Raw genomic sequence first — 18004 nt, forward strand, 5'->3', positions numbered from 1 at the left:
ATCTTCAAATGTGCATTTAGATCCAAAACTAAAAGAAAGATGTTCTACGAAAACAAATTTATCTAATGATTCTCTTAATTTATTATCCGAATATAAAAATAAACCGGAATCGGTACTACCGCTAGTTGAAGAAAATCTTGATAAATGTGTTTGAGAACAATCGAGCCCATATTCCGTTGGGTGATTCGTTTCTACATGTCGTTTCAACGACCCATAGCCGTCGCTGACTTGGAATTTGTAGGAAGCATTGCAGTACTTACATTTTGCACGCATTTCTCCCGACGGAAGAGTGCCCTTCTCAAAATGTTTAGTAAAAATAGAAGACTTTAGAGGAGGAAGTTCTCGAACCTTAGAAGTAATTGCATCGGTACTTCCTTGTGTTTCGGGTGTCGGATTCGGAAGATGCTCGATCTCATCATCGGTGGATTGAATGTTGGGGTTCTCATCCCGCGGATTCATTATTTGCTTTCCCTTCCGAGCTCGAGATGATGCACCTCCGCAGCCTCCTTCCATTGTAATTGAAAATTGAAAACGAAAGCGTGTAGAGATTAGAAAATACGAAAATGAGATTAAGAGTAGAGAAGATGTGTGTGAAAAATGATGAAATGAGCTCTCTATTTATAGAGTTTTGATAGTAACAGACACTAAATCATAGTCATTGATCAAAAACGGTCAAATGATCCTAACCGTTGAAAAAAAATACCCAAAAAACCCTCCCAACGGCTACGAACCGTCGATTAACCGGCGGTTCCAACGGCTATGAACCGCCGGTTAACCGGCGGTTCAAGCCGTTTAAAAAAAAAAAAATTGCGGCTGAACCGCCGGTTCAACCCGCCGGGCCGGTTCCGGTTCGACCCGGCGAATCGGGTCAATGGGCAACCGGCCCGTTAACCCGATTACGGGCCCGGGCCGGGTCCGGGCCAGACCCGGGTCGGGTCCGGGCCAGACCCGACCCGGGGTCGGGTCTACCCCCGCGGTCAGGGTACGTCGTCATATTCATTTTGTACTTATTTTATTATCCTGTTAGTAGTCGACTGCTTATATATTCGTGGGACTCGCCTCGAGCATCGGGGTACCAGAGACCAGGGTAACCCGGTCTCTGGCTACAGGTAGCGTTGACCTGAGGACTTCTGATGACTTGGTCAACATAGAAGACAGCTCACCATCCAAGTTATAGAGATACGGTCAACATTCCAGACACATCACACTGACATATCTGTCTTCTCAATTCCCAACAGGATCAACTCCATTCATTCTTCCCATCACGCATCCCAAAAAAACATTTGCATGTCATTAATCCTTTGCGTTCAAACCATTACTTTGTGTTTATAAGATTAGACAGAGTGATAGATCGAGGAAAAGAGACGGTGCGAGGACGTATATCCGAAATATAAAATAATTTTTAATTTAATATGTGGCTTAGATGTTTAAAAAATAATGATTAAAAAAAGGAAATTGACATATTATCAGAAGGATAAAATGAGAATTGAATTTTTTTTATCTATGTTTTTTTATATAAATAAAATTATCCTACATCTTTTCATAAATATAATATATAATCTACGTTTTTGATAAATTATCACAATAAACTAAGATGAGATTAGATCAGTATCACGGAAAAGGACAAATGTAACATCCTAAGACAGCATAAAGTGAATCAAATTCCAAAACTTTGATCTCACAGAACACTGCATTCATTCTTCCCATCAAGCACGCATCCCCAAAAAAAAGCATTTTGCATGCCATTAATCCTTTGCGTTCAAACCATCACTTCGTGTCAGATTCCGGACTGAAAACTCTCTCCACGGCCAAGAAACAAGTTCTCCTCAGACATCTCCGCCAATCGAAACAGCAGGCAGGCAGCCATGGAAATGCTCCTTCTGCTCGCTCACTCGCCGAAGCAAAGGCGAGGAGAGGAGGCCTGCTGCTTGCAAAGCCAAGGCTGCCGCAGCGTACGGCACCTACCCACGCCGGTACTCGCCGGCCCTAAACAAGGCCGGAGTAATTTCTGGCGATCAACAATTCAATTCGTTGTTGCCATGGTCAAATCTGAATGATCCTCCATGCTCTTCTTACAGACTCGCACTTTTCTTTTCAGTGCTGTGGATTCTCTACTCGTACCCCGCATTCATTAATTCCCAGTGGGTCAGCAGTCAAACTCTCTCATGGCTGACAAGTGCAGAGGCAGAATGTATAGGCGAGCCCAGCCCTACGAACCATGAAACTGCTCCAAAGTCCAAATCCCCAAAGCAGAGAGAGCGCCAAAGCATGCTACAAACGACGATAAGGCTGGCAAAGCAACAGTAAAGTGCATGCTGTTCATTGCACTGTAACACATCGGAGGCAATTGTAGATTCTGTGTTAAGCAGTATTATAAGCTGCAACAGTTAACAGAGGAGCAGCAAAGGAGGTGCGAGTTATTAAAGAGAGAGCAAGAACAGGAGAGCGCAGTGTTCACTGCTCCCCTGCATATATAAAAGGGGACCTCTCAGCAGAGGGGGGACATGACAAGTCCACTCACCTACCCTCTTCGCGGTCCCAGACAGACACAGGCAGAGCATCCCCACGGCGTTCCCGTCCGGAGAAAGGGGCGACACCGTCAGCAGAATTCCGTGCGTGCGTGCGGGGTTTTGGCACGCACCGCACCGCACCTCTTCCTTCCTCTACGTGCTGTCGGAAGTATGTATATAAATGCTGATGCAGAATAGGAAGAAGCCATTCGAAGTAGAGACTCTCAGGTGCGTCGCCGATGCTTTTTCTCTTTCGATCCCCACTTCTTTCCTTCCATTACGATTCAGACGAGAGTTCTCTCTAACTCTGCTAACCACAGATTATTGTCTACAGAACACGACAAGGAATGGCTGCAGAAGTCCTGGATCCTGTTGGTGTCCATTGACATCCGTAGTAGTCTTGATCGTCCCTGCGCGCGTGATGACTGATGTGAAGTGAAACCACTAGCGGCGAGCAGAGGTGGTCTTTGTTTAATAATATTCATTCCCATTTCGGAGCTGCTTTCCATTGCATTCCACACTGACAAGCAAAGCAAAAGATAGATACAGTCTGTTAACGTAGCTGTTAAAATCATATTTAATAATATACAAGCTATATATGGTCTTGCAGGAGTACTAATAGTAGGAGGAGGAGGAAGAGGCAAAGCAAGACGAGAGGAAGATGCTGGCCTGCATTGCGTGCGCGAAGCAAGACCCCGACGACGGCGGAGAGGGCGGCGGCGCCCGTTCGAGTGGCAAAGAAGCCGTCAAGAGCCTTTCGTCTCAGGTCACTCCTCCCCCTCCTCACTGTTGATGCTGAAGAATATAATATGCAGCTTAATCATGCAAATTAGACTGCGCCTTAATCTAGAGAGCGAGAGGAGAGGGGAAGCTCTCTGTCGCTAGTTTGTGGGCGTGGATCCCAAGAGGCACACATGACGCTTCCTGCCCTAGTGCTTTCTTTATAAACATGAGATCCTCCTATTGATCTATTATAATTAACGACACGGCTTAGGATTCAATGGCATCATTATCCCGATAGCAAAATCGTAGGAAGGAAGGGTCCTCGTGTTTCAGACTTTCTCGAAAGGAGAGCCTGAGAGAAAGAAAAGCAAAGTTTTGGATGTGACAAGGATGATGCAGGGGCCATGGAAGGAATAAAGCGGAGGAGGGAGGTGGTGCAGCTCCTGCATGCATGCCGTGGTGGCCCCTCTATGTCTCTCTGTCCTACATTGGCGTCGGGCACAGGTGACTCCGTGCACAAATATTATTATATGTATGTTTAGTAGGTGATTCCGTTCATTTTAATCGTGGATTACTTGATGTGTCAAAAATGAATTCGATCCCGATGATTTAATCTGATGTTCAGATTAAGTATTTTTGTATTTAGATTAGAGGGTTGGAGAATTAAAAATTTTTGAATTGGGTCGGTTCGGGTTGATCTGGATTAACTTAAATATAGGATTTTATGAGATTTTTAGAGTTAAATCAAATTTTATTTTAAAATTTAGATGTTTTATGTATATTAACATCACATTTGTATGATAATAATGGAATATTGAGATAAAAGTGAAGAATTATATGGAAAATAGTCCAAAAAATCATTTTGAATCGGATTTTCGGGTTATATGGGTCGGGTTCGGGTTGGTCGGGTTCAGATTTAGGTGTTTTGGGTTGAACCGAATTTGGGTTGGGTTAAAAAAAATTCAACCCGATCCAACCTGACCCAACCCATCTGAATTGACACCCCTAGGATTATCGTCAAAAAGAGTTTTTTTTTAATAGGATAATACTAAATTATCAGAATCTGATCCGTTAAAATATATACATGCATGTATATACATGGATATTTTAGTAATATCATATGTATATATTAATTATATGCATGTATTATAATTGGATAATAGAGATTTCTAGCTAGCTAAATTCTGGCCAACAAGATTTACTATTTTTTATATATGTGTGCTTAGTAGGAACTTAGTAATTGAGGATAATCAATGTGCTGACGGTAGGATCATGATTTGGGATTTCTATGCTCCCTTTGGAATGATATGATAGTTAAGATGAATTATTATTATATAAAATCTTAGGATCGAATTTTGATACATTTGAACATATTTTTTTCTATATCTTAGTCATCAATATTAATAATTAGTAATACCTATAATTTATCTCCTCTATATTATTGAACCAGAAACGAATTAAAAACGAATTGAGAAATACTGAGATGAGCAAATAGACTTTTACCACGTGATTTGGGATTCCTATTGTATGGATAAATTCAAATCTTTAGGATCTTAGACCTTGGGCTAAAAAGGGGCCCAACATGAGCTAATTTAAAGACCAACAAGGAGTCTCAACAAAAAAATATATAGAATCCTTGTAATGCTCTGATTCCTTGATCTGTAAACTATGCACAGGATAGAAAAAGAGAATTAAGAACCTTAATGTTTCGTTCCATGTTAAAGTAAAAGACGAGGTAAATATTTCATTTATGTGTTAATCATTATTTCAAAGTCTAATAATCATCCATGATTTATTTCTTCCGTGTTGATCCTAAGACGGATTGACGGGGCATTGGATGAACATATTCACCTTTTGATGGTCATCATGTTAAAGGAAAAGACGACAGCAATTCTCGGCACTAGGCATCTGCATAAGGCATCCGACAATTGACATAGAGAGACCAAGACTCGTAATTGTTGCCTGAAACGTGCCGGAAGAAGATTGTTGCTTATTTGATCATCTGCAAGTTCATGAGAATTAACAATGTTGAAAATAGACTTGAATTAAGATTTGAGGAAACCTGCATGCTGATCATGAATTGGATGTACGCAGATAAAGGACATGGTGTTGAAAATTTCCGGTTCGGTTCGGCAGAGCAAAGGAAGTGGAAGCTCCTCCTCGTTCTCTTCCAAATCGTTCAGGAGCAAGAGTTTCCGCAGCGATCCTCGCCACCGCGGGGATCCTCGTCGCTGGCAGCAGCAGCGCCCTGGGGCCTATACTTATGAGGACGCTGCCCATTATGCTGCAGCGGCTAGCAGTTCGACAGCAACATGGGATTTGATGGAGGAGAAGCAGCAGGATGTTCACGATCACGATCACGATGAGCCCAAGGAGTGGGTGGCTCAGGTGGAACCTGGTGTGCACATTACCTTTGTCTCGCTCCCTGGTGGTGCCGGCAACGATCTCAAGCGGATTCGATTCAGGTCCAGTTCTTAACAGCTATAAATCTCGATGTTCTATCCAAGTAAAGGATGCCTGATTGGTGTTGTAGCCGGGAGATGTTTAATAAATGGCAAGCACAGAGATGGTGGGGGGAGAACTACGACAGGATCATGGAGCTCTACAATGTGCAGCGGTATAACCGCCAGGCTCTCCAGACTCCAGCTAGATCCGACGACGGCGGCGAGGTCAGTAACAAACACACCCTCTGCTTCAGTAGATTTCTGCGTGGAGTTGTTTCTCTCCTACTCATTCAGGGTTTTGCATTTAGAGGGAATCCTCGTGGTCGAGAGTGGGATCAACAAAGGAAAGCCCCATCACAACAGAGCAGATACTCATCAGAGACACTTACAAACCGGCCTCCGCCGCCTACGACAAAGGAGCTCAAACTCCCTCTCCCGTCCTTCCACATCGCCTGCACTCACCTTCTTGCGCCATGGGAGGGGCAGGAGCCTCCGGTGTGAAGGCAGAAGCATCACGAACCACCACCTCATCAAGAGACGAAGCGTCCGTTTCGGCCAGCAATGCAAGCGACCTCGAGACAACAGAGTGGGTGGAGCAAGATGAACCCGGTGTCTACATCACCATCCGGGAGCTTGCTGATGGCACCAGAGAGCTCCGTCGAGTGCGGTTCAGGTATAGTTCCTAGTCCAATTTAAATTTCCACAGCTCTTATTCATTTCTCTGTGCCATGGTTCGGTGGTCCGCAGCCGAGAGAAGTTCGGCGAGGTGCACGCCAAGCTGTGGTGGGAGGCCAACAGAGAGAGAATTCATGCACAGTACCTGTAGAGCTCCATGCATAACACAACAAAACTCCCGTATACTCCAAACAACATCGATTTAGAAATGAATAACAGAGAAGTGTTACCATCCTATCAATGTCATACCTGGTCGGATTCCATCTTGCATAATTTCTTTTCAAGCAGTTTAATGTTACCATCCACTGACTGGATCAACACCAAAGATTGTAAATTGGTTTGTAATCTCTGCATTTCTAAAACTCAATTAGATATCAAGCTTCAAATGAATAGCATGAAATTACAGTGTTTATAGAAATTTAAGGAGTGAAATGCTGAAACAGTGACCACCAAAAGCACCTCAATTTTACTGACTTCATCAAAGAGACCAGAACCATCTTTGAAGCAACAAGATACTTGCTCACCAGCATTAGTTCAGTTATTAGAAAACAGAAAAATTTTCTAAATGAAGAATGTCTGCTGGAGGTGAACCTAAATCGAATAGCAGTTTCTGGTGTCTAAAGTTACATGATCTAAACAAAGGTCAAAGACTAGTAAACTCTGCTAGTATATCTCATCGTCAGGAATGATAGTCTTGATCAATAACACCATCAATGATTCCATACACAACACCCTCAATAGGTGACATGTATCGATCTCTATCAATATCTCTTTTAACTTGCTCAATTGTGCGGCCTGTAAAACCTGAGATAATTTTAATAACATTGTCCTTACTATGCATAATCGCTTTGGCCTGAACCTAAACCTCTATGGATTTCCCGCTAGCTCCTCCAAGAGGTTGGTGAATCATTATCCGTGTGTTGGGCATTGCAAACCGCTTTCGCTTGGTCCCACCACCAAGGATGATAGATGTTGTAGATGCTGAGATGCCAAGTGTGACTGTGGAGCTCTCGCAAGCTGCACCGCGTCATAAATAGCCATTGTAGCACTGAAAATAGAAGAAGAAACACAGTTAAAATTAGAACGCTGGGGAAATAATGAATACTTTGTTTACTTGGAATAAAACAAGTGTGTTAATACAAGGATGGAAAAGAAGGGGAAAACATGTGGTCATCTTTCTCATGTGCAAATCTTATGCTTTCCCTCATCCTTCATCTACCCAAGTAATTTGAGTATGGTTATCCAAGTAATGCTGTGGGCAAAGATCAACATAATAAGCAACCAGAGTAAAACATGAAACTCATCAGTGCAGGAAAAGAAAACTAAACATCCAATATATGCAACATGAATAACATGACAATCAAATAAAAAATGGAAATTTGAGCATCATCAAAGACTCAAAGTTCACGTACACCAATACTACTGATCAGCTCAAGAAGAGCAAATTTCTGAACAGGGAGAGAATTCCATAGAAGAACAGCTAAATATTTGGAAAAAGAATTTTTAGAAATTTATCGTTTTTCACATAACATCCAAATCATTCAGCTACCAATTGTCCAGCAATCCACTTTTTAGAGTAGGGTGATCCTAGAACAGGTAAATCATGCAAAGCATGTTCAACCAAACATGGCGATTGAAATTTGAAACTTATTTTGATACAAAACAAAAATTGGACAAGAACTTGTCAAACCCAAGATAGCACATGGTACCCTCTACATGAAAAACAGATTTAGCCAAGTGGAGTCAAATACAAAATATTTTGAATTACTTAATTACAATGTGTACTAGTATATGCAAGCATAATTAAACAATATCAATAGTGTACTGCTATATAATCAATAGGAAGGTTCAAAAGTTATAAATGGGGCGCATTTCAAGCTGTTGCTGAATAAGTCTGCAGATCCAAGATGAGGGGAATACAATGGCAACATATTACATGAAACAAACAAGTGTCTTATCTACAAATCCAAATGTTCCCTCATTCTGTGTTACAGTGATCCTAAAGCCACATCCTAAGCAAGCAAAATGAAGCAGAAACAAACATCCAAATATATAGCATTTGCCACCCGTCAATTAACGCATCTTAATTATGATCAAAATACAGATCCTAACAGGCTCAAACTTTCCATCAGAAATTGTTATTGTTAGAACACATTATCATGTTGATTAAGTGAATACACATAGAATGTGTTTTTAATATAAAAATAAAAATATATATATCACTCCGCACTCATCCAAACACATCCATCTTACTTGAGGATGCTATGTCGGTCTATTGTTCATTGACAGATTAAAATATTAGGTTAATGAGCTAGAAAACGCCCCAATTTCATCAAATCGAGCCATTTGGAGACAATATTTAAGTCAAATCAGCAGAATTGCATATGACATCTTGTCAAGTAATGATCGTAGAGCTACTACTCTATCACAATTCACTTAATCGCACAGTTTTGCACAAGCACCATACAGGTGGTTGACGGACGCACCTTAGGGAGCCACCGGAGGAGTTGACGAAGAGGCGGATGTCCTTGGTGGGATCCATGGCATCAAGGAGGAGGAGTTGGCTAATAATGGCGTCGGCCACGAAGTCGTCGACGCTGGTCCCCAAGAAGACGATCCGCTCCCGCAGCAGCAGGCCGATGACATCGGACTCGGCGCCTCTCATGGCCGACGCAGGCGTCTGCAGTGCGGACGAAACCGGAAGGTGGAGGTCGATGGAGGAAGAGGACGCGAGGGCATGGCGCCTGCCACGGGAAGAGGAAGAGGAAGAGGAAGGGATGAGAGAGGGAGACTTGAGGCGGAAAGAAAGAGACCGAGGGGGTTTTAGTATGGGAGGAGAGGAGACAAGGAGGGAGCTCATGGTGCGTGAGGAAGAAGAAAGGGACTTCGCCGGCGACTGTAGGAGCAAAGAAGAGGCGGATCTGCGAACCCTCGTCTCCGATTGTCTCCACCGACCCTTCTGGCCTACGAAAATTTTCCACTAGCCGTTAATGGCCATTAAGATAAATCGCGAAGTTCAACCGTCCACTATAACAAAATTTATCCGTTAATTTATTATTCGATACGCTAGGTTTAAGAAATTGAGGAGTTTTGCTTACCCGAGCCAAATATCACCACTAATATTTAATATTAAATAATCAATTATATAATTTTAAAGGACAGAATAGATATTTAATTTTAATAATAGTTACTTTATCAATAAAATAATTTTTTAAAAAATTATTTTAATATTAATTATTTTAAAAACCTAAAATATGTAGGAAGTATTTTAAAGATATATATGCACAACAAATATAGTTATTTAGTTTTGCTAAATATTACGAAAAGTGAGATTATAAATGATTTTTTAATTTGAGTCATAATAAATTATGAGGATTGATTATTTCAATTAGACTTAATCAAGGGTTATAATAGTTAAAATTTTCAAATTTAAATTTGTTTCTGCTCCTTAAATTTAAAATTTAAGATTTTGGACTGTGAAAATTGACCTCTACTCATGTTTAGAACTTTTAAAATTAAAACTTATATTCTAAAAATATTTTTGAGTTTTTAGAGTTGGTTAATCTGATTTTATATTGTATTAATTTTTTTGATTTATTGAATTCAGCTGAGGTTGAAAATTTTGGCTACACCAATACATATTGCTTTACATAGGAGTATCATTGTCGATACTGGAAATTGATCGATAGACATCCATTAAGTGTCAGGCCAATACACATTATCGAAGGAAGCTCCATTATGAGCAGTGAGAAAATAACGTGGAGATACACTCTATGTATAAATACTAAATGCATCAAACATAATTTAAATAATTTAACTAAACTTGGAATGAATATCAATTAGTGGGAAGGAGTTAAGGACACTCACACCTAATGAATTAATTATATAATAAACAATTAAAGATATATTTTTTTCCATTTCATTGAATTGAAGGCATGCCTATCTCTCATTAATTAATTTAGAATTAACCTGCCATAATTTTTTAAGTTAAATGTGATTCTGAATCAATCTTATCATTAATTCTTAATAATTAAACTTCTTTATTCTCCAGTTGAATCTCTCTATGAATTGACGCACCAATTGAAAATGTGTATCTCCATTAATTATTACAATGACGGCTATGAATACCTTCTTCCGCCTCCTACTGATCTCCTTCGTGCCAGCCCTTGTTTCGACGGGCACTGTCTTCGACGTCAAGCCGGTCCACCGTGACTCCCCCCAAGTCGCCACTGTACAACAATTCGATGACGCCCTTCGACCGCTTGCAGGCCGCTGTCGTCCGCTCGGTTAACCAAGCTAGCTACTTGGCGAAGCGCGTCGCTATTAAGACCTCCATATATCGACATGGAGATTGGCGTGCGCTATGATGACGGGAAATTCTTAATGGAGTTCAACATGGGCACACCAAAACTGCAACTTGTGTGGGGGCATGCTCGACACCGACAGCTACCTAAATTGGGTCAACTGCTTGGGTTGCTAATTGATACGGTGCATGTTCGTGGAGTCTATAAGATGAAGTGGTCAGAAGTCAAATTTACGTAGAGGTCAGAAGTCAGACTTACGTAGAGGTCAGAAGTCAAGCCTCCATGGCTGGTCAGAAGTCAAGCTTACGTGGAGGTCAGAAGTCAAGCTTACGTGGAGGTCAGAAGTCAGACTTTCATGGCTGGACAGAAGTCAAGCTTACGTGAAGGTCAGAAGTCAGACTTCCATGGCTGGTCAGAAGTCAAACTTACGTGGCATGGGTAAAAGTCTCAGCTGACGGGGTGGTCAAAGGATAGGAGTATAAGTAGGACAAGGGCCCGCCCTGATAGCGGTCAAAGACAGAGCCCACGGGCCAGGTACAGGTGAGGATTGAACCCACGAGCCAAGTAAAGGTAAAGGAAAGAAGACCCTGGGCGTAGAATAAACAGACCTGACGTACAGGTCAGGACGTACAAGCAAAGGATAACGGTAAACAGAAGCAGGTCGGGAAATAGACCAGGCGTACAGGTCGAGATGTACAAGTCAAGGATAACTGTAAATCGAAGCAGGTCGGAAATAGACCTGTCGTACGGTCGGAACATACAAGCCATGGGTAACGGTAGGAAGAAGCAGGTCGGGAAACAGACCTGGCGTACAGGTCGAAACATACAAGCCATGAATAACAGTAAACAGAAGCAGGTCGGAAAACAGATCTGGTGTACAGGTCGGAAAACAAACCTGGCGTACAGGTCGGAAAACAGGCCTGGCGTACAGGTCGAAACATACAAGCCATGGATTATAGTAGACAAATGCAGGTCAGGAAACAGACCTGGCGTACAGGTCGGAACATACAAACCATGGATAACAGTAAACAAAAGCAGGTCAGAAAACAGACCTAGCGTATAGGTCGGAACATATAAGCCAAGGATAACGGTAAACAGAAGCAGGTTGGGAAATAGACCTAGCGTACAGGTCGGAACATACAAGCCATGGATAACAGTAAACAGAAGCAAATCGAAAAATAGACCTGGCGTACAGGTCAAAACATACAAGCCAAGTATAACGTTAAACAGAAGCAGGTCGAGAAATAGACCTGGCGTACAAGTCGGAACATACAAGCCATGGATAACAGTAAACAGAAGCAGGTCAGAAAATAGACCTAGCGCACAGGTCGGAACATACAAGCCAAGGATAACGGTAAACAGAAGCAAGTCGGGAAATAGACCTAGCGTACAGGTCGGAACATACAAGCCATGGGTAACGGTAGGAAGAAGCAGGTCGGGAAACAGACCTGGCGTACAGGTCGGAACATACAAGCCATGGATAACAGTAAACAGAAGCAGGTCGGAAAACAGACCTGACGTGTAGGTCGGAACATACAAGTCATTTGTAACGGTAGGAAGAAGCAGGTCGGGAAACTGACCTGGCGTACAGGTCAGGAAGTACAAGTCATGGATAACAGTAAACAGATGCAGGTCAGAAAGCAGACAGGTCGGGCAGGTCAGAACGTGCAAGCCATGAATTACAGTAGACAAATGCAGGTCAGGAAACAGATCGGTCGGGCAGGTCGAAACGTACAAGCCATGGATAGCAGTGGATCGAAGCAGGTCAGGATACAGACCTAGTGTTTAGGCACTATAGGACAAACAAGCTAAGAAATCGTAACCGCTTGTCAGAGAATGTCAGAGAACAATCAATGTGTTAGGGAATATGCTAACAGTCGAGGCTCGCTACGTTTTCGGTTTTGCCGCCAGCCTATTGGGAAGAGCCACGTGTCAATCACCGCCAGACAAAGCCTGACAGCCGACATTCCCTGACACTCGCCAGGTCCCAGAGACATCCGTTGCAGTATAAAAAGGGATGTTTTGTCCCTTATGCAGGTACGCTCACTCGTCATTTCTCACTAGTCTTTACTTTTCGTCCTTTCTCTGTGATTTCTGGGGAAAAAGTACCTGACTTGAACGTCGGAAGACCTGACCCAGGGACTTTTTTCCTGGTTTCTGGTCTCTAACGACTTGTGGGCTCGTCTGAGTGTGCGCAGAGCAACAGCGTCATAGTCCTGATCATCTTTCTTCGTCAGCCGCCCGTGCGAACCTTTCCAGAGGGGTACCAGGTAGATCCAACGCTTCAGCGACTTTCCGTCAACTTCCAGTACACCAAGGCCCGCCTTCATTCGACTCAGCTTCTGAACGGGATCAAATTTGGCGTCGTCTGTGGGAACACAACAGCCTGTTCCGGAATGTGAAGATGGAGGATTCTGGCCGCATTAATGTCACTATGACCGCCGGAGAATACGAACTCTTCAAGGAGGCCAAGAGGCGAACAATCTCCGAGAAGCAAGCGACAGTCTCGCGACCGCGACAAGTTCCTGCTGAAGCTTCTAAGGAGCCCCTCCCTATCTCAAATCAGGGCTCTAAGAGAAAACAGCCTGAGGTATTTCCTCAGGTTCCTTATCGTGAGCCCGGTGTGGGGTATTATCAACCAGTGCCCCAGGGTCACAACTTCAAGAAAGAACAACCGCAAGTCTCCATGGCTGAGAGCTCCTTGCCCAGAGACTCAAAGAAGGGGAAGACTCTCATAATACCATAAGTATTCCCGGAGGATCCGGACGAGAAAGTGTAATGACCCAATTTTCCTCATTAGGAGTTCTAAAAGTTCTTAAAAATATTTAGAAATACTTTAGAAAAATTCTAGAGATTTTTAGAAATTTTTAGAGTATTTTTATGTAATTTTTGGAAGTCGTTTGGTATTTTTACTAAACGAAGGAAGTTTTGACAAAAAGATGTCCAAGCCGAGGTTCGAACCAGCGACCCTTGACCCGGTCAAAACCCAGCTAACCAAGTGGTCAAGCGGCTATTACTAACCATATAAGGGACGAATTATATTTATGCGGTAGTTAGGAACATTTAAAATAAAAGAGGAAGAAAAATGCTCGGCTGAGGATTTGAACCCATGACCTGGGGTTCGGCGGAAACGCAACCAACCAACGGTTCCACGAGTATTTCGTGAAAAGGTAAGGAGCAAAATAATCTTAAGCCATAACAGAATACCTAGGTATTATAAAGAGGGATAAGTCGATGTTATCCCGTGACCTAATTCCTTCTCCTCTTCTCTCCTCGCGTCCCTCTTCTGCGCGCGACGGCCGTGCTCGGGCAGAAGGCAAGGAAAGCTAGGGCTTCGATCCGGCAGTCGGCCAAGGTTCTCCGAGGGGTTCCTCCATCTCCTTAAGCTCTTCTCGACGAGGAGGAGTCGGGAGCACGAAGAAGAGTCGGGATTTCGAGCTCACCAAAAGCCCTAGAAGCCTCCTTCTCGGTTGTAAGTCCAAGAAACCCAAGGTAAGTTGCTACTCACCTGCAGTAAGATAGCTTCGAGGTTTATTCCTTGTTCCACTTCTCATTTCCGAAGCTTCGCATTGTTTTCCTTTTTGTTTCATTGCCGTAGCACAGAACATGAGGATTAGTTGTGGTAGCAAATCGTTTTTCTTGTGTTTCGGATCATGTATTGCTGAGTAGTTGCAATTTGGGTTCCTTTTTGTTTAGTTGCCATGTAAGTCATTGATAAGGGTTTGCTGCCGTGAGTTTCAAAGGAAGGAAGTAATTAGATTAAGCATGTAGGGTTGTGTTTTAATTCCTTTTTATAACATGTTCTAATGCTTTGTTCGGTTTTGGATTGTTGCTAACAGTGAAGCAAGAGTTGAGTTGAATTTTGAGCATGTGTGCTGTTTTCATGGATCACTGCTGTTAACAGTGTTGATCTATATGCATGTAACACCTTAGTATTTGTTTTTCCTTCTTGCTGCCATGGATAGAAATATACGTCTAAATGAGTATGCAGTAAGGTTGTTTTGTGCCTATTAGACCTTTCCTATTTAGAACTTATGAGCATGATTAATTCATTATAGATTTATCTTTTCTTTAGCATGTAGTTTGATTCTGGTTTGTAGCCATGCTCTATAAAGGTTTTGGGTGTAGTTAACAGAAGTAGGTAACAATGATTTAGTTTGTTTCATGCTCTGCTTGGGTTAATAATACCATGTGCTATAGATGCCATGCTTAAACTTTTTTTTGATTTAGTTTGGAACAGATTTAATAGAATCATCAACCTCACTTTTAGCTCTCTTAGTAGCAGATATAAAGTCATGTGGTTCTTCCTTCTAAAGTTAATTCTAATTCAGTAGGAAAGGAATAAGAACAGCCGGTATCTTAGCAATCCAGTTTTGACCAAGTTGTAACAGGCTTAAAGGTTACGATTTTCTTATAAAAGTATAGCTGTGAATAAGTTTTATGTTAGTATTGTTTTAGTTTTCCAGTAAGCTTAAATTGATTGAGTTAGTAGGCAGATTTTAGATAAGCTTAATATGCAGATTTTTGATAAGCTTAATATGCAGATTTTAGTTAAGCTTAATATGCAGATTCTGTTTAAACTTGTATGCAGATTTTGTTTAAGCATTGCAGTGTTAGAATTTGTTTAAACATTTCAGTTTTGTAAGAAGCATTCTTTTATAAGAAAAGTATAAGAAAGATAAAGAAAAGAAAGAAAAGGCCGAGGCCTTAAGTAGATCCCAAAGTCAAGACTTTAGGGATTTTTGGCACACAAAGTGCCTATTAAAATGTCAAGGCATTTAAAGAAGAAGTAATTAAGATTATAAGTATTTTACTTTTAAGAAGAGGCTAGTACCCAACTTCCGAGGTTGTCGTTAAACAAATCCAGGTGTCCAATTCCGAGGTCTTGGCTCTGGTAGACCGAGGTCTGCTCTTTTAGGATTGGTGGCTCGCTACCCCAACCTATTAGGGAACGCGCATAAGATGGTACTACGCCTGGGCCCAAGAAGAAGTTGATTATTATTTTGAAGTATTATAAGTATAAGTTTTTGAACAAGTAAAACGAGTTTTACATAAACATAAAGTATTAAAGATTAAGTTAGAACAAATGAAATAAGTTTCATATAGTTCTAAAAATCAGTAAGTTTAGTTCTTTATTCTACCATGTTTATCTAGTGGATGAGTAGTTTTCATGTTTACCTATTAGATGAGTAGCATGATTAGCTATTAGAATTACATGAGTAGATTCCTTAGCTTTTCTTTGCTATTAGTTTGACATGAGCAGTTATGTTTATGCTTTATTTCTTTTTAGAGCATATAGTTTCTAGTTCTTTTCGTATACATGCACATTCATGATTTTGTGAGTTAGATAGCGCTTACTAAGCAAATTTTGCTTATAGATTGCACTTCCTCTTACTGCAGATACAGGAAAGGAAAAGATATAGAAAGGAAGGCGACAAGGAGGTGTTCGAAGGATGTGTGATGCTAGGACTGTGGAAACCTTGGGACTAGGAAGGAAGTTTTATTTTAGTTTCCATTGTCTGTTGCTATGTTAGGAGTATTAGAGATAGTATTTGTTATTTTGATATGATTAGGACATAGTAGAAGAATTGTAATCTTGTGTGATGATTTCTGGTGTTGTTTTCTTTATTTTGGTTTTATTATACTGCGTGGTTGATTGATATGTGTTCCAGCCGCTTGTGGCTGAGTATATATTGCATGTATTGTTGAACATGGTCACCGGTACAGGGGAGATTCTGCCGAAATTTTTCGGTAGGGTTTCCATGTGATTTTTTAATCATACCGGTTAAGTAGAGTTAGTAGTTAAGTAACGGTCATCCTTAGAGAGTAGTAGTAGTAAGAAGGGTGGTCGTTACAGAAAGTACCTTTCTCGGCCCGGATTTTAAATGAAAGATTGCCCAAGGGTTACAGGGCCACGTCGATCGGAGAGTATGATGGGAGCAAAGACCCAGAAGAGCATTTACGAAAATTTAAGAATGCAACCCTGTTGCATCAATACAGTGATGCTGTCAAATGTAGAGTTTTCTTGAACACTCTAGCTGGTTCTGTATTAAAATGGTTTGATGGGCTACCTCAAGGATCCATCACCTGTTTCTTGGACTTCAAGACGGCTTTCCTATGTCGTTTTGCTAGTAGTAAGAAATATCAGAAGACAGATCACTGTCTTTTCGCTCTGAAGCAAGGGTCGACCGAGCCCTTAAGAAGTTATATCAACCGCTTTAATCAAGTGGCCCAGGATGTCCCCACCGCCACTTCGGAGATTCTAATGAGCGCCTTCTCTCCTGGACTAGGAGAAGGAGAATTCTTCAGAGATCTCATCAAAAATTCTGCTCGAAATTTTGATGAAATGGTGGAAAAAGCTGCCTGCTACATCAAAATGGAAGAAGCACAAGCGGCTTGGAGTAAAGCCGAAAGACCACCTCCCTCTACCAACAAGCCGGAGAGAAGAGTGCCTCAACCACCTCCTCAACCTCTGTCGCGCGCCCGGGAAGCCAGATTTGCTTTCCATCCCGGGCCAGAGATCAGACCCGCTCCCCGAATCGCAGCTATGCATGCTCCCCGACCAGGACCATGGAAAATCGGTATTGCACTTACCATCATTCTCGAACTCATGATACTAATCATTGTTTCCAGTTTACTCGGGACTCTAAGCGGGCTGCAGAGTTAGGCTTACCGTCGCCCGAGCTAGCCCCTCAAGTAATCAAGATGATGGAGGAACAACAAGCCGTAGCTGGACAGACCAGGCAGTCTCGCCCCGACCTAGCAGGACCTAGTACCCATTAACCTGGTCGGGGAAAAGAACTCGAAGGATCGCGGGAAGCCAAAAACAGAGGCAATACTGCTGTCAGGGAGATCGACATGATCTCTGGTGGGCCAACTGATGGAGATTCAGTGAGAGCACGCAAGTCACATGTGCGTCGTTTGGAGGTGCATACTGTTGGATGCAGTCAAGAGCAGGCTGTTGGCCCTGTTATCAGCTTCAGGCCTGTAGACCTGGAAGGTCTGGAGCTACCTCATGATGATGCTCTTATCATCAAAGCCATCATTGCCAATAGCCAAGTGGCTCGGGTTTTTGTTGACACTAGGAGCTCGGTCAATATTCTATTCAGGACCGCATTCGAGGAGATGCAGATTGATGCTACTGAACTCCAGCCGATAGCCACATCTCTATATGGATTTACAGGCAATAAGGTGAAGCCAATGGGTCAGATTAAGCTGGCCATATCTTTGGGCACCGAGCCGTTGGTGCGCACAAAGAGGAGCACTTTTATAGTGGTGGACTCCCCTTCTTCTTATAATGTCATTTTGGGAAGGTCCGCCCTACATGAATTTAGGGCTGCTATTTCAA

At 42.2% G+C, this 18004-nt stretch overlaps 1 protein-coding gene and 1 pseudogene across 3 annotated transcripts; one reads left to right on the forward strand and one right to left on the reverse strand.

The window, feature by feature from the left end:
- The first annotated feature begins 2356 nt into the window (after positions 1-2356).
- Positions 2357-6752, forward strand: LOC122001768 (protein BREVIS RADIX-like). 3 transcript variants are annotated; one of them, XM_042556676.1, is made up of 7 exons: positions 2357-2738; positions 2831-2970; positions 3121-3276; positions 5328-5698; positions 5767-5902; positions 5986-6350; positions 6425-6752. In XM_042556676.1, the coding sequence occupies exons 3-7, from the start codon at positions 3172-3174 to the stop codon at positions 6501-6503; spliced, it is 1056 nt and encodes a 351-aa protein (XP_042412610.1). In that variant the 5' UTR covers positions 2357-2738; positions 2831-2970; positions 3121-3171; the 3' UTR covers positions 6504-6752. The 3 variants fall into 3 exon arrangements, with proteins under 3 accessions (XP_042412610.1, XP_042412609.1, XP_042412611.1); XM_042556675.1 differs by having other exon boundaries at positions 2845-2970; XM_042556677.1 differs by lacking the exon at positions 2357-2738 and having other exon boundaries at positions 2808-2970; positions 3121-3737.
- Positions 6753-6890: 138 nt separating this feature from the next.
- LOC122001770 lies at positions 6891-9384 on the reverse strand (annotated as a pseudogene).
- Positions 9385-18004: the final 8620 nt, after the last annotated feature.

This window comes from Zingiber officinale, chromosome 7A (assembly GCF_018446385.1).
Source record: "Zingiber officinale cultivar Zhangliang chromosome 7A, Zo_v1.1, whole genome shotgun sequence".
In the NCBI taxonomy this organism is placed as follows: domain Eukaryota; kingdom Viridiplantae; phylum Streptophyta; class Magnoliopsida; order Zingiberales; family Zingiberaceae; genus Zingiber; species Zingiber officinale.